Source organism: Ranitomeya imitator, chromosome 4, assembly GCF_032444005.1.
Source record: "Ranitomeya imitator isolate aRanImi1 chromosome 4, aRanImi1.pri, whole genome shotgun sequence".
Classification (NCBI taxonomy): domain Eukaryota; kingdom Metazoa; phylum Chordata; class Amphibia; order Anura; family Dendrobatidae; genus Ranitomeya; species Ranitomeya imitator.
Genome location: NC_091285.1, coordinates 199,564,463 through 199,583,971, shown reverse-complemented (window position 1 = coordinate 199,583,971; position 19,509 = coordinate 199,564,463). Strand labels below are relative to the sequence as shown.

General features: G+C 43.9%; 1 protein-coding gene across 1 annotated transcript in view; it reads right to left on the bottom strand.

Moving 5' to 3' along the window:
* Positions 1-19,509, bottom strand: part of PAH (phenylalanine hydroxylase) — a 189,514-nt gene that overhangs the window by 53,581 nt on the left and 116,424 nt on the right. Inside the window, exon 4 of the mRNA XM_069764263.1 lies at positions 15,260-15,348. Coding sequence (XP_069620364.1) covers positions 15,260-15,348 — 89 coding nt within the window. The remainder of the gene's footprint in view (positions 1-15,259; positions 15,349-19,509) is intronic.

The following is a 19,509-nucleotide window of genomic DNA, read 5'->3' as shown; positions in this document are numbered from 1 at the left end:
GACAAGCACAGATACAAACAAGCTCTAGGGCGATGGAACCTGAGCTGACCGCGACCCTGAACCTAACACACAAATAAAAGTAGCCGGGGAACGTGCCTACGATGATCCTAGACGTCTCGCTCCAGCCGAAGATCTAACTTCCCCTATCAGAAGAAACACAGACCTCTCTTGCCTCCAGAGAAATACCCCACAGCAAATAGCAGCCCCCCACATATAATGACGGTGAAATGAGAGGAAAGCACATACGTAGTATGAAAACAGTTTCAGCAAAGTGAGGCCCGTTAAAGCTAGATAGCAGAGGATACAAAAGTGAACTGCGCGGTCAGCGAAAAACCCTTCAAAAAACCATGCTGAAATTACTTGAACTCATGTGCCAACTCATGGTACATGAAAAGCAATTTCAGCCCACTAGAGCAACCAGCAGCAGAGAATCACATATCTGCAGGCTGGACTAAAAACCAAATTAAGCAAAACACAAAACAGGAAAATCCAAACTTAGCTTGTCCAGAAGGTTCTAGGAGCAGGGAGCAGAGGTAACAAGACACACTGGATACATTGATAACCGGCGAGGAAATGCCAGCAAAGCCAGGTTAAATAGGAAACTCCCATATGCTGATGGAACAGGTGGAACCCAGAAACCCAGGAAAGACAAGTCACCCAGTACCATCAGTAACCACCAGAGGGAGCCCAAAAACAGAACTCACAACAGTACCCCCCCCTTGAGGAGGGGTCACCGAACCCTCACGAGAACCACCAGGGCGACCAGGATGAGCCCTATGAAAAGCGCGAACCAAATCATCAGCATGAACATCCGAGGCAACCACCCAAGAATTATCCTCCTGACCATAACCCTTCCACTTGACCAAATACTGGAGTTTCCGTCTGGAAACACGAGAATCCAAGATCTTCTCCACAACATACTCCAATTCTCCCTCCACCAGCACTGGAGCAGAAGGCTCAAGAGAAGGAACAACAGGTACCTCATACTTCCGCAACAACGACCGATGAAACACATTATGAATAGCAAACGATGCCGGGAGATCCAAACGAAACGACACAGGGTTAAGAATTTCCAAGATCCTATTGGGACCGATGAACCGAGGCTTGAACTTAGGAGAAGAGACCTTCATAGGAACAAAACGAGAAGACAACCACACCAAGTCACCAACAAGAAGTCGAGGACCCACGCGGCGACGGCGATTAGCAAACTGCTGAGCCTTCTCCTGGGACAACTTCAAATTGTCCACCACATGACTCCAAATCCGATGCAACCTATCCACCACCATGTCCACTCCAGGACAATCAGAAGGTTCCACCTGACCAGAGGAAAAACGAGGATGAAACCCCGAATTACAAAAGAAAGGAGAAACCAAGGTAGCAGAACTAGCCCGATTATTAAGCGCAAACTCGGCCAGCGGCAAAAAGGTAACCCAGTCATCCTGATCAGCAGAAACAAAACACCTTAAATAAGTTTCCAAGGTCTGATTAGTTCGTTCAGTCTGGCCATTCGTCTGAGGATGGAATGCAGACGAAAAGGACAAATCAATGCCCATCTTAGCACAGAAAGTCCGCCAAAATCTAGACACAAACTGGGATCCCCTGTCAGAAACGATGTTCTCAGGAATCCCATGCAAACGAACCACATTCTGAAAAAACAGAGGGACCAACTCAGAGGAGGAAGGCAACTTAGGCAAGGGTACCAGATGAACCATTTTAGAAAAGCGATCACACACAACCCAGATAACGGACATTTTTTGAGAGACAGGGAGATCCGAAATAAAGTCCATGGAAATGTGCGTCCAAGGCCTCTTCGGGATAGGCAAAGGTGACAACAATCCACTGGCCCGAGAACAGCAAGGCTTAGCCCGAGCACAAACCTCACAAGACTGCACAAAAGAACGCACATCCCTCGACAAGGAAGGCCACCAAAAAGACCTGGCCACCAAGTCTCTAGTACCAAATATTCCAGGATGACCTGCCAACGCAGAAGAATGGACCTCGGAGATGACTCTACTGGTCCAATTATCCGGAACAAACAGTCTCTCAGGCGGACAACGATCAGGTTTAGCCACCTGAAACTCCTGCAAAGCACGTCGCAAGTCTGGGGAGACAGCAGACAAAATCACCCCATCCCTAAGGATACCAGAGGGCTCAGAATTTCCAAGGGAGTCAGGCACAAAACTCCTAGAAAGAGCATCCGCCTTCACATTCTTTGAACCTGGCAGGTATGAAACCACAAAATTGAAACGAGAGAAAAACAGTGACCAACGAGCCTGTCTAGGATTCAGACGCCTGGCAGACTCAAGGTAAATCAAATTTTTGTGATCAGTCAAGACCACCACACGATGTCTAGCACCCTCTAGCCAATGACGCCACTCCTCAAATGCCCACTTCATGGCCAAAAGTTCCCGATTACCAACATCATAATTCCGCTCAGCCGGCGAAAACTTTCTAGAAAAAAACGCGCATGGCTTCATCACTGAGCCATCGGAGCTTCTCTGTGACAAAACCGCCCCCGCTCCAATCTCGGAAGCATCAACCTCAACCTGAAAAGGGAGTGAAACATCTGGCTGACGCAACACAGGAGCAGAAGAAAACCGGTGCTTAAGTTCCTGAAAGGCCTCCACAACCGCAGGAGACCAATTAGCAACATCAGCACCCTTCTTAGTCAAATCCGTCAAAGGCTTAACAACACTAGAAAAATCAGTTATAAAACGACGATAGAAATTAGCAAAGCCCAAGAACTTCTGTAGACTCTTAAGAGATGTAGGCTGCGTCCAGTCACAAATAGCCTGAACCTTGACGGGATCCATCTCAATAGTAGAAGGGGAAAAAATATACCCCAAGAAAGAAATCTTCTGGACTCCAAAGAGACACTTTGAGCCTTTTACAAACAAGGAATTGGCCCGCAGGACCTGAAACACCTTCCTGACCTGCTGAACATGAGACTCCCAGTCATCAGAAAAAAACAAAATATCATCCAAATACACAATCATAAATTTATCCAGATATTCACGGAAAATATCGTGCATAAAGGACTGGAAGACTGAAGGAGCATTAGAAAGTCCAAAAGGCATTACCAAATACTCAAAATGGCCCTCAGGCGTATTAAATGCGGTTTTCCACTCATCACCTTGCTTTATTCGTATAAGATTATACGCACCCCGAAGATCAATCTTAGTGAACCATTTAGCCCCCTTAATGCGAGCAAACAAATCAGTCAACAATGGCAAAGGATACTGATATTTTACGGTAATCTTATTCAAAAGACGATAATCTATACAAGGCCTCAAGGAACCATCTTTCTTGGCCACGAAAAAAAAACCTGCTCCCAAAGGGGACAAAGATGGACGGATATGTCCCTTTTCCAAGGACTCCTTAACATAATCCCGCATAGCAGTATGCTCTGGCACTGACAGATTGAACAAACGACCTTTAGGAAATTTACTGCCCGGAATTAAATTTATAGCACAATCGCAATCCCTGTGAGGAGGAAGCGAACTGAGCTTAGGCTCCTCAAAAACATCCCGATAGTCAGTCAAAAACACAGGAATCTCAGAAGGAGTAGATGAAGCGATAGAAATCGGAGGTGCATCATCATGAACCCCCTGACAACCCCAGCTTAACACAGACACTGATTTCCAGTCAAGGACTGGATTATGAGTTTGTAACCATGGCAGACCAAGTACTAGAACATCATGCAAATTATACAGTACCAGGAAGCGAATCACCTCCTGATGAACGGGAGTCATACGCATGGTCACTTGTGTCCAGTACTGAGGTTTATTCATAGCCAAAGGTGTAGAGTCAATTCCCTTCAAAGGAATAGGGACTTCCAGAGGCTCCAGACTAAACCCACAGCGATTGGCAAATGACCAATCCATAAGACTCAGGGCAGCGCCTGAATCCACATAGGCATCGACGGAAATGGATGATAATGAACAAATCAGAGTCACAGACAGAATGAACTTAGACTGTAAAGTACTAATGGCAACAGACTTATCAACCTTTTTTGTGCGTTTAGAGCATGCTGATATAACATGAGCTGAATCACCACAATAAAAGCACAACCCTTTTTTCCGCCTATACTTTTGCCGTTCACTTCTGGACTGAATTCTATCACATTGCATTATCTCAGGTGACGGTTCAGACGACACCGCCAAATGATGCACAGGTTTGCGCTCCCGTAAACGCCGATCAATCTGAACAGCCATAGTCATAGACTCATTCAGACCAGCAGGCGCAGGGAACCCCACCATAACATCTTTAATGGCCTCAGAAAGGCCATCTCTAAACTTTGCAGCCAGAGAGCACTCATTCCACTGAGTAAGTACCGACCACTTCCGAAATTTTTGACAATAAATTTCTGCTTCATCTTGCCCCTGAGAGAGGGCCAACAAAGCTTTTTCAGCCTGAATCTCTTGGTTAGGTTCCTCATAGAGCAAACCCAATGCCAGAAAAAACGCATCTGCATTAACCCTCCGTCACATACAACTGATCTGACAGGCGCTTCTCTTTTACTTTCATTTCTCCTTCCTCACCAGATTGTGAGGAAACCCCCTCCCTCCAGGTAGTCTCCTGTCTCTTGAAGGTCTGTGAAACCTGATATCACAGTTGGATTTCAGAGCTTCAGGGGAGAGGATATAGCTGCACAGATCTCTCAGGCTCATTGTATGTGAATACGTCACATTCAGTAAGGTTGGTATTTTATGTTTTTATTCATCACAATAGTTTATTTAGCTTGTTTTATGAATGTATAGCACAAAATGTGAGGATATTTCATAGAAATAAGGGAGATTTTATAAAAGAAAGTGTGCTGCTCAGGCATATACAGTAGTTCCCTAACATATTCCTTCTCTTGCTTCAGATTATCTGCTGAAATGGAGAGGAAAATGTACAATTTATCCAAACAACTTGATGTTGAGGAAGTAACAAACATGCTGTTAGATGATAGAGACCTCACACTGAATGAGGATTTAGGAGAGGAAAGTGAGATTGATTCTCATGATGAGGTGGAAGAATGTGTCCTGGATTCTGAAACAGAGCAAGATGGTGACAGTGGTGAGGATGAAGAAGTTGGATCATATTATATTGGAAAAGATAAAAATACTAAATGGAACAAGAAGCCATTCCAGAAAAAACGTAGGGAACCTTTAAACATTATTACTCACCTTCCTGCAGTAATAGGAACTGCACGTAATGCAAAAACTGCAGTTGAATGCTGGAACAGTATATTTACAGATGACATTCTGGACTCTATTGTCACATATACCAACCAATATATAGACATTATAAAGGACAAGTACATCTGCAACAGAACCATCAAGCCCACAGATGAAATAGAACTGCGTGCTTTTTTTGGATTACTGTACCTTGCAGGAGCTTATAGGGCAAATAGACAAAGTTTGGAGGAACTTTGGGGTAAAGATGGGGATGGAGTTGAAAAATTTAGCCTTGTTATGTCCATAAACAGATTCAAGATTCTAATTCGTTGCCTTCGGTTTGACGACAGAACTACCCGAACCGAACGCAAAACACATGACCGACTTGCTCCAATTCGTGATATATTTCAAAGATTTGTTGTAAACTGTAAACAAAGTTATTACCCTGGAGAGAATCTCACTATTGACGAAATGCTCCCTGGTTTTTGTGGTAGATGTGCCTTTCGTCAATATATTCCATCAAAGCCAAACAAATATGGAATAAAAATTTATGCCCTTGTTGATGCCAGTAAGACCTACACTTACAACCTGGAAGTTTATGCAGGAAAACAACCAGAAGGTCCTTACTGTGTGAGCAACAAACCCATTGATGTTGTAAAAAGACTGGCTGAACCCTTATTTGGATCAGGTCGCAATATTACAGCTGACAATTGGTTTACAAGTTGTGATCTGATTGATTATCTGAAAATTCAGAAGCTGTCATATGTGGGAACTGTAAGAAAAAACAAAAGGGAATTGCCGCCACAGTTTGTAAGTGTGAAAGAGAGACAACAGTACAGCAGTATGTTTGCATTCCATAATGGAAAGGCTTTAGTTTCCTATGTACCACATGCCAAAAAAATCGTACTTCTTCTATCAACACTTCATGATGATGCTGCCATCGATCCTGGGACTGGGGCAGAAAAAAACCCGGAGATAATTACATTTTACAATGCCACCAAAGTGGGTGTGGATACAGCAGATCAGATGTGCTCCACTTTCAACGTCAGCAGAAACATCAAACGCTGGCCAATGGTCATATTTTTTGCTATGTTGAATTTGGGTGGTATAAATTCACAAGTAATTTATCTTGAAAACAAGCTTGAACCACTCCGTAGACGATTGTATCTGAAAAAATTGGCCCATGAACTAGTACTTGGAGAGCTACGCAGGAGAAGCGTGAAAACAATCGGTATCCCCTCTCGCCTTCAAGTTCAGCTCAAAAGGTTCCGCCCAGAAGATGATGGTGAAAAGTCACCATCTGCACCACCTCACAAAAGAAGGAGATGCACCACCTGCCAAACGGAAAGCGGAACCAGAAGGCTTTCAAATTATGAATGTCTCAAATGTCATAAAGCAATTTGCCTGACACATGCAAAAATGGTGTGTAATTCTTGCTATTTGCTTTGCAAGTGTGACTTTTCTGGGGAAACCTCAGCATCTACTTCTGATTGAATATGTTTTTAATAGTACTTAAGGTACCTTAAAATTAAGTTTGTGTTCAAAAATTTTCTTTGTACTTTTTTTGAGAGAGTCGAACTGGGGACTATTTGGCGGGAGTTTTGAAAAGTTTGTATTTCATAGTTATTAGTTTTATGTTAAGTAAATGTTTTTTTTTGCAACTGATTATGTGTAGTCTCTTTTATTACATCCCTATGAAGGTCACTGATCACTTTTAGAGCACTGAAATTGCAAACATTAGATATTATAGGTATTTTTCCAGCAGGCGCCTGACAGGCACATTGTATGTGAACTCGTTAGTCCGAATATTGTATGTGACGGAGGGTTAAGCAACGCAGGGTCCCCTGGTGCCAATGCAAATGCCCAATCCTGAGGGTCACCCCGCAGGAAAGATATAATTATCTTGACTTGCTGAGCAGGGTCTCCAGAGGAGCGAGATTTCAAAGAAAGAAACAACTTGCAATTGTTCCTAAAATTCAGAAAACGAGATCTATCTCCAGAAAAAAACTCTGGGACAGGAATTCTAGGTTCAGACATAGGAGCATGTACAACAAAATCCTGTATATTTTGAACCTTAGTGGCAAGATTATTCAGGCTGGAAGCCAAACTCTGGACGTCCATGATAAACAGCTGAGATCAGAGCCATTCAAAGATTAAGAGGAGGAGGAAGTAGCCAGGCTGCAATAAGGCTAGGCAGCAAACTCTGAGGGAAAAAAAAAAAAAAAAACTTCCTCAGACTACTTATCCTCCTACTTCAGCCAATACAATTAACACTTTGTGGGCCGGTTATACTGTCATGATCCCAATGGCAGGGGATCACAAAAAGGACAAGCACAGATACAAACAAGCTCTAGGGCGATGGAACCTGAGCTGACCGCGACCCTGAACCTAACACACAAATAAAAGTAGCCGGGGAACGTGCCTACGATGATCCTAGACGTCTCGCTCCAGCCGAAGATCTAACTTCCCCTATCAGAAGAAACACAGACCTCTCTTGCCTCCAGAGAAATACCCCACAGCAAATAGCAGCCCCCCACATATAATGACGGTGAAATGAGAGGAAAGCACATACGTAGTATGAAAACAGTTTCAGCAAAATGAGGCCCGTTAAAGCTAGATAGCAGAGGATACAAAAGTGAACTGCGCGGTCAGCGAAAAACCCTTCAAAAAACCATCCTGAAATTACTTGAACTCATGTGCCAACTCATGGTACATGAAAAGCAATTTCAGCCCACTAGAGCAACCAGCAGCAGAGAATCACATATCTGCAGGCTGGACTAAAAACCAAATTAAGCAAAACACAAAACAGGAAAATCCAAACTTAGCTTGTCCAGAAGGTTCTAGGAGCAGGGAGCAGAGGTAACAAGACACACTGGATACATTGATAACCGGCGAGGAAATGCCAGCAAAGCCAGGTTAAATAGGAAACTCCCATATGCTGATGGAACAGGTGGAACCCAGAAACCCAGGAAAGACAAGTCACCCAGTACCATCAGTAACCACCAGAGGGAGCCCAAAAACAGAACTCACAACACGTTGGCCACGTTTGACGACGCATGCGTCGTTTCGTAGTCTGCGGTTTGGCGTGGTAAACGCTACATGTAGTAATTTTGGAGGCATCAATTTGCCGCCTAGAAACGTATGCGGTTGTTAGCGGCACAAATGCGCCAAAAAAAGCATTGCTGTCTATGTGAACGCATGCGGCCGCAAGCACATGCGTTTGCTTGCGTTCGTGAACGCATGCATTGCACCAGAGAAAAACATGTCTAGACACTGATAAGCCACCCCCCATAAACAAGGTGATAAAGGGAGGGAGTGGACAGTTGCAAGTCGCTATGCACCAGACAGAGAAGCAGAGCAGACAGACCAAAGCACCTTGGAGGAAACAAGCCTGTGAACAATGTGAGTATATCCTAGCCAATGCCTTTATTTTCTATTTTCTGTCTCTACATATCCTAATTTCTGCCATTTCTTTCTTTCTGCATGCATCAGAATGTCTTCTTCTTCTGATGAGGAGCAACGTCCTGGGCCTTCTGAAGTAGAACATGTCAGTGAAGTGAGTACTCACCTTGTCAGATTGGTAAGTATTCACTGTCACATCTACACATATGACATTTTTTTTTCATTTCTTTAGAGCACTTCTTCTACTGCGGCAGAGGCTGGGCAGGAGCAGCGGAGTCACGGTCAGGTGGCAAGGCGGCAGTGTGTACATATACAAGGCTGACTGTTTACTGTATCCTCACTTTAGTATTCTTGAATCTTCCTTTCTTTACTTTCCTCTTTCTTTACATTTTTCTTCTGGACTCCTTTTGTATCTTGAAATTCCTTATTCATGCCATTTCTCATCCTCTGTTTTCTTTCTTTTCCTTATGTTAATGTATCCAACATTAATGTCTTTCTTTCATTTTTAGGTTCCAGAACGGAATGAAGACCTCATAGAAAATGACCTCCACATCTCCCTGGTCCAGGAACAAGTCCCGTTGTGCGACTCCCGGGTTCCACAGCACTCGGACAATGTGACGATCCGGTGCCTATGGAATGAGGTGGCCAAAGCGATGTGGGATGGCTGGGACAATGCCCCTACTCGGGTCCGAAATGCATTCTGTAAGTATTGCAATGCAGTGAAGCAGCAGAGACCTTGGCTGTGCTCACACAACTGTGTGTGATGGGAGAAACTCTCAGGAGTTTCTCCCATCACACACAGTTGTGTAAGCATGGCCAAAAGTACATTGTGTAACCATAATTTTTAGCGCAGAAAGTCAAAACACGTTGGCGGTCGATGAAGGACCGCTTCAACAAGGACCTGCATCAAGAGAGCAGTGTTCCCAGTGGTTCAGGAGCAAGGATCCGAAAGTACAAATACCATCGCATTCTGGCATTTTTAAGACCGGTCCTTGCCCAGAGAACGTAAGTATTTCTCCCGTGCATTAGGTTGTGTTGTATTGCCATAATCTTTATGTTTCTATTCCACAGGATTTGGCATCTGGTTAATTTTTGGTATTATTTTTTTTCCTTTTTTCACAGCACATGGAGCAGCACTGTTGGCCCAGGTTCTGGAGCGGTCCTTCATCAGACAGCCACGAACCCGTCCGAGCCATCCTCCAGCGCTGCAGCAAGTGGGCCTGCCACACTACCTGGAGACCAGGAAGCTGGTCCATCAGGTGTTCCCCTTTCCCAGTCCTCTGCCTCTGCCCCTTTTTTTGGGGCTCCTCCTGGCAGCAGCAGAGGGCATCGGACAGGTCCCTTGTGCCAGAGTTTTTGCACTTGAGCTTGGTTTTCACGAAGGACTCAAGGCTTTGAGTGACCGAATGGATATTTCCCTTAGCCACATGAATACACATATCCAGGAGGTCAACAAAAGCCTTGACCAAGTAAAAGCCGACCTACAGAGGCCAGCACATCATTTTTTTAGCCAAATTGAGCAGGGCATGTCGGAACACCTTACTCCTAATCTCTAGCTTAGTGTCACGCAGGCCTGCAACGCTGCTTACATGCAGGCTATGCAGCAGAGTCGGTATTTTCAGCAGACAGTGGCAGCATATCCACCTGTGCCGTCACTGTCACGATTAACCTCAATGCTGACCTCTGCTGCATACCACTGCACGGCCACCTCTATTCCAAGCACTGCCGGACACCAGTACAGCTCGACCTCCATGCCGAGTGCTGTAGGACAGCCCACCGCCACCACCATGACAACCGCTGCTCCTGCTTGGACCTCCTCCACTGACACCATGATGCAGCAGCAGGACCCTTGCATGGCTTTCCATACCGCCACCACCACGATGCAGCAGGACCCTGGCATGGCCTTCCGTACCGCCACCACCACGATGCAGCAGCAGGACCCTGGCATGGCCTTCCGTACCGCCACCACCACGATGCAGCAGCAGGACCCTGGCATGGCCTTCCGTACCGCCACCACCACAATGCAGCAGCAGGACCATGGCATGGCCTTCCGTACCACCACAATGCAGCAGCAGGACCCTGGCATGGCCTTCCGTACCGCCACCACCATGATGCAGCAGCAGGACCCTGGCATGGCCTTCCAACCACCAACTGCAACCATGCAGCTGCAGCAGCAGCGGGACAAAGAGACTGACAGTTCGGCCACTATAACAAGGCTGCAAGAAAAGAGCCCGCCGAGGCTCCCCAGACTGCAGTGCCGATCCCAAAAAGGGAAAAAGAAACAGCGGGATATCTCTATTCCTCCCCCCTCACCTCCCAATGTGTCTGTATTGTCAGGTTTGTCTCACCCTTCCAGTGTGTCTCAGCCCTCTCATGCGTCGAGCCCCATCCCCGATCTGTCAGACCCTAGTAATTTAATTGCCCCTTCTCCTGCCACCCCTGCATCATCCACAGTGAGTCAAGCTTCACAGCTACATACCCCCCATCTCCATCACTCTACCCCAAGCAGGCGCAGTTCAATTTTTTTAATAGTTGTTAAAAAAATAAATAATAATGTTTTTTGCCCCCAAAAAAGTTTGGTTAATTGTGAATTTCGCCGCCGGCAACACACACCGTGTGCCAAAAAAAACAAAACTGCGCCGCACACTTTATTTTTTGGCCACATCATAGCTACAGTAGTTTGCAAATACAACACTGCAGATTTTTGTGGCTTTAGTATAGAGATATGAGGTGGGACAAAAAATTTATACTTGTATTTTCTCCATAATCTCTTCCTTCTGCTTAGTCTGTGACTAGTGTTGCAGACTGAAGAGAAAATGGTGGCAATACAATGCAGAACTATAGTCAACAGGTCATGTGTCTAAAAACTTATTAGTTAGGACACCTGACCTGGTGAGTAGAGAACTGCCTTGTATAACCTCCATTTTCTCTTCTGTGTACGTAATCTATTTCACACAAAGTGAAGGGACGATGGCGGTCATACACGTCATATCAATAGTCACCTGGACATGTGTGAAAAATAGTGAATTCATGAGGCTGTTATATGTGCATCATGAGTTCATTATTTCTGACACCTGACTTGATGAGTTTAGATCTGTTTTGTATGACAGCCAATGTATCTTCAGTCTGTGTCCAATGGATACTGCACAACAGAATTAGGACGCAATGACGTCAACAACCTTACCACTAAAACAACATGGCTGCCGTCACACTAGCAGTATGTGGTCAGTATTTTATATTAGTATTTGTAAGCCAAAACAAGGAGTGGAACAATTAGAGGAAAATTGTAATATTTACATATCTAGCATCTCGGCCTTTATCACCCACTCCAGGTTTTGGATTACAAATACTGATATTAAATACAGACCAAATACTGCTAGTGTGAGGACAGCCTTGGTTTGTAAAGGAAATGCATAGGAGACACAGTCAAGACACCAAAAAATAAAGTTTATAAACAAAAAACTTAGTAACATTAAGAAAATAACTGGTACAGATAAAATCACAACAGGACATTTACACAACATTGTCCTGCCATGACACACGTCCAATATCCGAATCAAAAAAGGCAGCAAACTGGTCCCGCATGTGGCCAACATCAGCTGTTGACCGAAGTGGGTGATACTGGTAATCGGGCAGTGGGTGTGCAACTGGTTCATCCAGTTCAATGTTGGGCTGTTCCTTAGCAATTATGTAATTGTGCAGAACCACATAAGCTTTGACCACCTCCTGACTGTCTCCATTTTTAGATTAATGGCAGATGCAAGAATGCGCCATTTTGAGACTAGAATACCAAAGGTACACTAAACTGTTCTTCGGGCCCTGGTCAGTCTGTAGTTAAAAATCCTTTTCGTGTAGTTCAAGTCTCGACTGGAATATGGCTTCAGTAGGTTTTCACACATCTGAAAGGCCTCATCCCCAAACGTAACAAATCGCATTGGTGGACCTTGAGTGTTGGGGAGAGGTCGTGGGCGTGGAAAATTAAATTTTTTGTCATACACACGGCGGCCCATATCAGAGTTCTTAAAAGTCTGGGAATCGTTGCCAAAAGCTCCAATGTCCACGGCGATGAAGAGATAGTCCACATCGGCTATTGCCATGAGCACAACTGAAAAATATTTCTTATATTTGAAGTACTCCGATTCTGTTCTGGCTGGTTTTATAATGCGGATGTGCTTTCCATTCACCACTTCCAAACAGTTGGGGAAATCACACACACTCCAGAATTTGTCCGCAATTCCAATCCACATGTCCAAGGTGGGTAGGGGTATAAACTCATCCCGGAATACATTCCACAGTGTCCGGCAGGTGTCTGCAACTATTCCAGACAGGGTGGATATTCCAAGCCGGTATTGGAAGTGGAGGGTTGATAAACTCTCTCTGGTTGCCAGAAATCTGGAAGAAAAAAAGAAATACAAAACAATTACAATCAATTCTATTCATGGTGTTGTCATGCTAAAGACATAAAGGAAAATACCCCCCAAAAAAACATGTCTGAACACACAACATTAGCACTGGCATTGGTATAGATTTGTTACGTACCTTAATGTAACCAGCAGACGTTCCTCTGGTGGAATCGCTCTACGGGGCTGGGTGTCCTGTCTCCGTATGGCTCCTTGGACACAGGCAAGCAAATCCCAGAACGAGCTTGCGACATCCTTGTATATTTGTCCGGGTTGGCATTAAGCTCGCCATACAGCGTGTGATAGGCTCCACGTCTCTCACGTAATTCAATAATGGGGTGTCTCCAAAAACGCCTACGACGTCTCCTTCTCCATCTTTCGCGATTTCTGTCTTGTTCCCAAGCAAACGCACAGGCAAGAAACAGCTTGATGCTTAAATCCAGGTTGAAATAAAAGCTCTCCATACGAAGATCCATCATGACACAGGATACAGGAGCAAAATCTGAAGATTTCAGCTGTTCAAGGGTCTATATAAAGATATCCCATAATACACGCCCTCCGTAGTCACATTGGCACTGTCTGGTTATCTAGATTTTTCTCCTATAAAATTTGTCACCATGCGCTCCAAAAACGCAAACGCAGGAAAAAACGCATATAAATGCGTACAAACGCGGCATTTTTTTAACCACATGCGTTCACGCATGCATCTAAAAAATGCCACATTTGTACGCGTTTATATGCGTTTTTTCCTGCACTTGCGAATGCGGATTAAACGCTGTGGATTCTAACGCAAATGTGAAACTAGCCATATATAAACAGGCTATGTTACAGAAGTATTTCAATAAAAAGCAGCAGCTTCTATTTCTACTCTTTGTGCGACTGCAAAGGACCTTTGCAGATACCTTGTGTGAAGGAACACTTTTCTTGTTTTTTTAGATTATATCAAAACATTATCACTCAATGTATTAATTTATTGAGCTAATATCTAGTTCCATAATAGCAAGTCATTACAAGTGCAGTGATGGCAAGGACTTAGGAGCGTTCACTTGCCCCATGACTGATGATGGCTGACTGCTGCCTTTTTTTCTAGATCCTTTCCATTTGTTAAAAAAATGCTTAAATAACTAAAAATAATTAATATTTCTGTATCTGTAGCAATCTCTATATTAAAATTATCATATGATGAGCAGTGAAAACCGATAAAAAAGCTTAAATTCTTTAAATAGATTTTGTTATACATTCCAAAAAAAAAGTGATGAAAAAAATCATGTGTGTGACAAAATGAAATAAAAGTATACTGCATGGTTGTAAATACATTTATGCCCAAGAATGACAAAGTATTCTCAGAGTCATGCCTTATGACGCACTACAATGCACAATGATGCTAGTAATTGTCTTCTGCCAGATTCAGCAGCTCTGCGGTCCCTTCCAACATAATGTCACCACACTTTCTGGAGCACAAGTCACTTTTTGAATGTTCTCAATGCAAATCTATGAGACTCAGAGTAAGACTGGAGAGCATAGACTCACATTGAGAAAGTAGCCTGAAAAATAGACAGGAGCTCCATAGAGTCGACTAGCAGATTACAGATGTGGTAACGTGACATGGACCGGAGCACTTTAGAAACTGGGAGAAGACCGGTGAGTATATTACTTCCATCATTACACTTGCATACATGACCCCTAAAAAATTAAAGGGAAACTGTCACCCCAAAAATCGTATATGAACTAAGGCCACCGGCATCAGGGGATTATCTATAGCATTCTGTAATGCTGTAGATGAGCCTCAGATGTAACCTGAAAGGTAAGAAAAACAGGTTATATTATACTCACTCAGGGGCGGTCCCGCTGTTGGTCCGGGTCCAGCGCCTCCTTTCTTCATAGGATGACGTCCTCTTCTTGTCTTCCTGCGGCGGCTCCAGCGCAGGCATACTTTGTCTGCCTTGTTGAGGGCAGAGCAAAGTACTGCAGTGCGCAGGCGCTGGGAAAAGTCAGAGAGGCCCAGCACCTGCGCACTGCAGTACTTTGCTCTGCCCTCAACAGCTAGACAAAGTACGCCTGCCCCTGCACCGCGGCAGGAAGACAAGAAGAGCACATCATTGTATGAAGATAGGAGGCGCTGGACCCGGACCGCGACACCCATCGGACCCGAAACGAACTGGAACCGCCCCTGGTTGATATACCGTAAGGTGAAAACGTGATATTTACGTCCACAGTTTCATAGCTCACACACTGACCAAATTGCAAGACAACAATGAATGTCATATAAATAAGAATATAAGAAAATAGACTTACAGGATGGTCAGCATCAAGCTCGGCTCCATAGCTCAGGATTTGATTTGCAAACTTGTCCAGGTCTTGAATGGTTCTTGGAAACCATGGGACTAAAATGAAAGATAAAAACAATCAGAAAATGGCAACATTTAGAACATTGCAACATGTGAATATAGTTGACGTTTATCTGTACTATTATTGATTTTGGGAGAATTCCTGATAGAAATGGTAAGCCTCCGTTTATTGCATTATGTCCCTTCCCAACTCTATGGCATCTAGGTGTCAAATGCTGATCGGTCCGCTAGTGGAGCAATCTGAATATAAATCCACAGCATGCATGTATTAGCTTTTTGGATTTGACCTGGCAGCAGAATGAAGAGCAGTGACTGCAGTAATCTAATAGGGTCACATCATTATAACATCTGCCTTATAGCTTAGGATTCGATTTGCAAACTTGGAAAGGTTTTGAAAGGTTTTTGGAAGCCATAAATCTAAATTGTAGTGTGTGCCTCTAGTTTTAGATCTAATACATAGTGCTGTTACTTAAAATCCAAATGAAACACCCCATGTCATGATCATGGGATGCCGATGGTTATCATAGGAACCAGAGGTCATATGAAAACCTGGGTCTGCTGGTATGGTTAACTGTTAGGCCCTACCATAAAAAGTCTTCAAAGAAAATGCAGAATGAATGGCACCAGGTTAACGGCAAAACCAATATGAGAGAGGTATAATCCGTGTAATCACCAATAAATGGCAGTGTTCCATTACTGCAGTCTGGTGCCCAGCATCATAAAACATGTGATATGGCAGAATGAAATAGACAAAATTGATGCGGCACTCACCCAGTCGGTGCAAAATCCAAGTCCTTTATTTAAACATCCAAAAAATTAAGAACGTTGTTAAGGAACGGCAGGTGAATACGAGGGTGCAGGGAGAGGAGAACGGACAACGGCCATAAAAAGGGTCCAACAGGCTTCCAATCATTGTAACAGTGACAGATTTGATGCATTTAAATTAGTGATAATCGAATAGAAAAATATTCAGATTCAGGAAAATCGGCACAAATAATTTCTAATATCAGTGTATGCGTACTGAATAACGAATCCAATGCAAGTCAGTGGGAAAGCCGAATATTTTTCTGCTGGACCCAACAAACAAGTCTGGGGGCTTGAGAAAAAAGCTGAAATGGATGGGAAAGAGCTAAAACTAAATGGGAACAGAATGGAAACGATGCCTGCATGTCTTTCTGACTCACGTATGGTCAAGGAATAATGTTGTCAGACTATTGCGCGGTTATACGGATTTTTAAAAAGACCTACCAAACCAAACCAAATTCTTTTTTAAAGAGAAAAATTCTGAGAAACATTAGCATATGTTCACATGGAGCTTTTTAGCTTTATTTTTTCCTGCAACATTTGCGATAGCTCTCACTCCTACATTTGAGAGGTTCCTCTCTCATGCCAAATACTTAGCAAAACAGTGAAATACATATTCCCCACCCCTTTACAATGCCATTTTAAATATGCCCATTTGAATTTTGGGCATCGTCCGCCACCACCACGTCTATCGCTATGTCATTATCCAGCCCTCACTGACAGTTAGCAGAGGACCAGCAGGTGCCATGAAACCTGAGTTTGGTAAGGGCCCTCAGGTGGCCCTGTATCATACATTTGGGAGAGCTCTCGCTCCCACATTCAGGAGGTCCCTCCCTCATGCCAAATAGTTAGCCAGATAGTGGAATACATATTCCTCATTCCTTTTCGAAGATAAAACAAGCCCATTTGAATCTTGGGCTTTTCCAGGCACCACCCACATGTCCACCGTCATGTCATTATGCGGCCCTCACTTTTAATTTTCAGAGGGCCACTATGTGCTGTGAAACCTGCATTTTGTAAAGTCCACAGATCATTTTTGCCACTGGATCCCAATGGGAGGTCTGTGGAGTGAATTACTCAGGTGACAGGCAGTGCTACAGAGCTCAGGTAAAGGCCTTAGTATGGCAATGACCATGTTCCAATATGTGTAAGGGTGCGGCCTGAATAGGTCTGTGGAGCGGATTAACCGAGTCTCTTAGACCTGCTTAAAATGTACAGAAACAGGCCAATAACCGACCACCATTTTTTTTGTAAGGACCCAAATTTTGAAAATTTAAAGGAAGTGACAGTTTTATAAAGGGACAAAAGTCTCATTTAGGAGTCTGGAAAAGTCAGCAATGGTCTATGTCCAGTATCAGACAATGTAAATTGCTAATGAATATGTATGCCCTAGCTAACTAAAAATTTGTGAACAGACATATATACTGACAAGTGACAACTGAACTAAGGACAACATCTGCAAAGAGTTTGTATGTTCTCCCCGTGTTTGCGTGGGTTTCCTCCGGGCACTCCGGTTTCCTCCCACATTCCAAAGACATACTGACAGAGAATTTAGGTTGTGAGCCCCAATGGGGACAGCAATGATAATGTGTGTAAAGCGCTGCGGAATATGTTAGCGCTATATAAAAAAAATAAAGAAGATTAGAATAAAGAACTGATCGCTGTGCTGGGACAACAAATTGGACATGGTTGCTGACTGTTGAGTCTGTGCTTCTGCAGGTTTTGGACTGGAGGCCTCAGCGTCTCCATCCTGGACAACCGAGTGGGACTTAACACAGGGAAAGGGCTAGGGGTTTCACTATCAGACACAGACCTCGTACCCAGGCATTCCGTCCACCTACTGGGGTGCTGTGTATATGAGCAAAATATGGTGAATGCTGACAGAGGTATGTCGAATTTTCCTTTGTAAAGGGATATGTGGGTAAGATTTTCAACCTAGCTGCAAATATAAAGAGCTTGTTTCATTTCTCTTATTAATATTCTGTATAAGTCTGAAACATGAAGAATTGTGTGGAGGATATTAATGCATTTATGTTCCAAAATGTTCAATTGCAGATCGAAAAAACAACATCAGGCTACCAGATACATGCTTAAAGAGACCGTGAGAAGGGCAACACAATAATAAAAATTAAAATAATAGAATATATAGAGATTGAGAGTAGAAATTTGACCATTGCACAATGTACAAAGGTTTCCAAAAATTACCCCAAGGGGTCTGTATCATACATACTGAAAGACACCATGATGGAGATCTCACAAAACATTTTGCAGTTATTACAATAGGTAGAGATAGGAGATACAAGTTTCATCAACGCACAATGGGCAAAGTTTTCCAAAAATTACCCAAGGAGTCTGTATCATAGGCTCTGAAAGACATAGGGGTATACATAAATGAACACAAAGTACTTGCTGCAGAAGCAGGAGGATGAGATATTTTCCTGAACAAAATGGTTTTGGATGGTAAGGAATGGAAGAGTAAGACAACTTCCCCCCAAAAAAACATTTGGCCTGCATTTACATAACATTGCTGTCATCCGTAGGGCTTACAGAGTCGGTGGAAATCCAGCCCTTGTTTCATTTTAGAAGAGTCAGCCTGTCTGCATTTTCCATTGATAGACGTGTGTGCCTATCCGTTATGATTGCACCTGCCGAACTAAAAACCAGCTCAGAAAACACACTCGCAGCAGGGCATGGCAGCACCTCTAAGGCATACCAGGAGAGGCCGGGCCAAGTGTGCAGCTTGGGCAACCAATAGTTAACGGGCACCGAAGAATCAGGAAGGATGCTGGTATGGTCACTTAAGTAATCTTTCACCATCTTGGTCAACTTCTCCCTCTTTGTCATAGTTACACCCACAGATAGCCATTCCTGATAGGACTGTCTCTTTAGAATTGCCCAGTTGGTGGACATTTCCCCCACCCTTGAGTTGCACCTGGTATTTGTGGCCCTCCACTGTAATCCTTGTGGTCAAATGAGATGGTACCTCTGTCACCAGCGTTATTAGAGGGTAATCTTTTGAGGAAGTCTTCCACTATGGCCCTCTCACATGCATGTAGTGAATATGGCACTTCTGCCTCAGACATTAGAGAAGCAGATTTTTCCTTGTACTGTGGGTCAAGAAAGGTGCACAGTCAGTATTTCATGGTGGACAAAATGTCTTTCAAGCGAGGGTCTTGGGAAAGGCATCTAAACATGAACTCTGCCATGTGTGGCAGACTACAAAGAGTCAAACGTTTTGTGTCTTCACCAGGAAGAACAGTAACCATCCTCTCCTCCTCACGACACATAACCCCCTCCTCCTCATCAGGCCATCCATGCTGGAAAGGCATGAAGCTGGGATTGGGAGTCCCCTCTGTAGCACAGAGCAAAAAATACTGTTCCTCCTCATCCTTC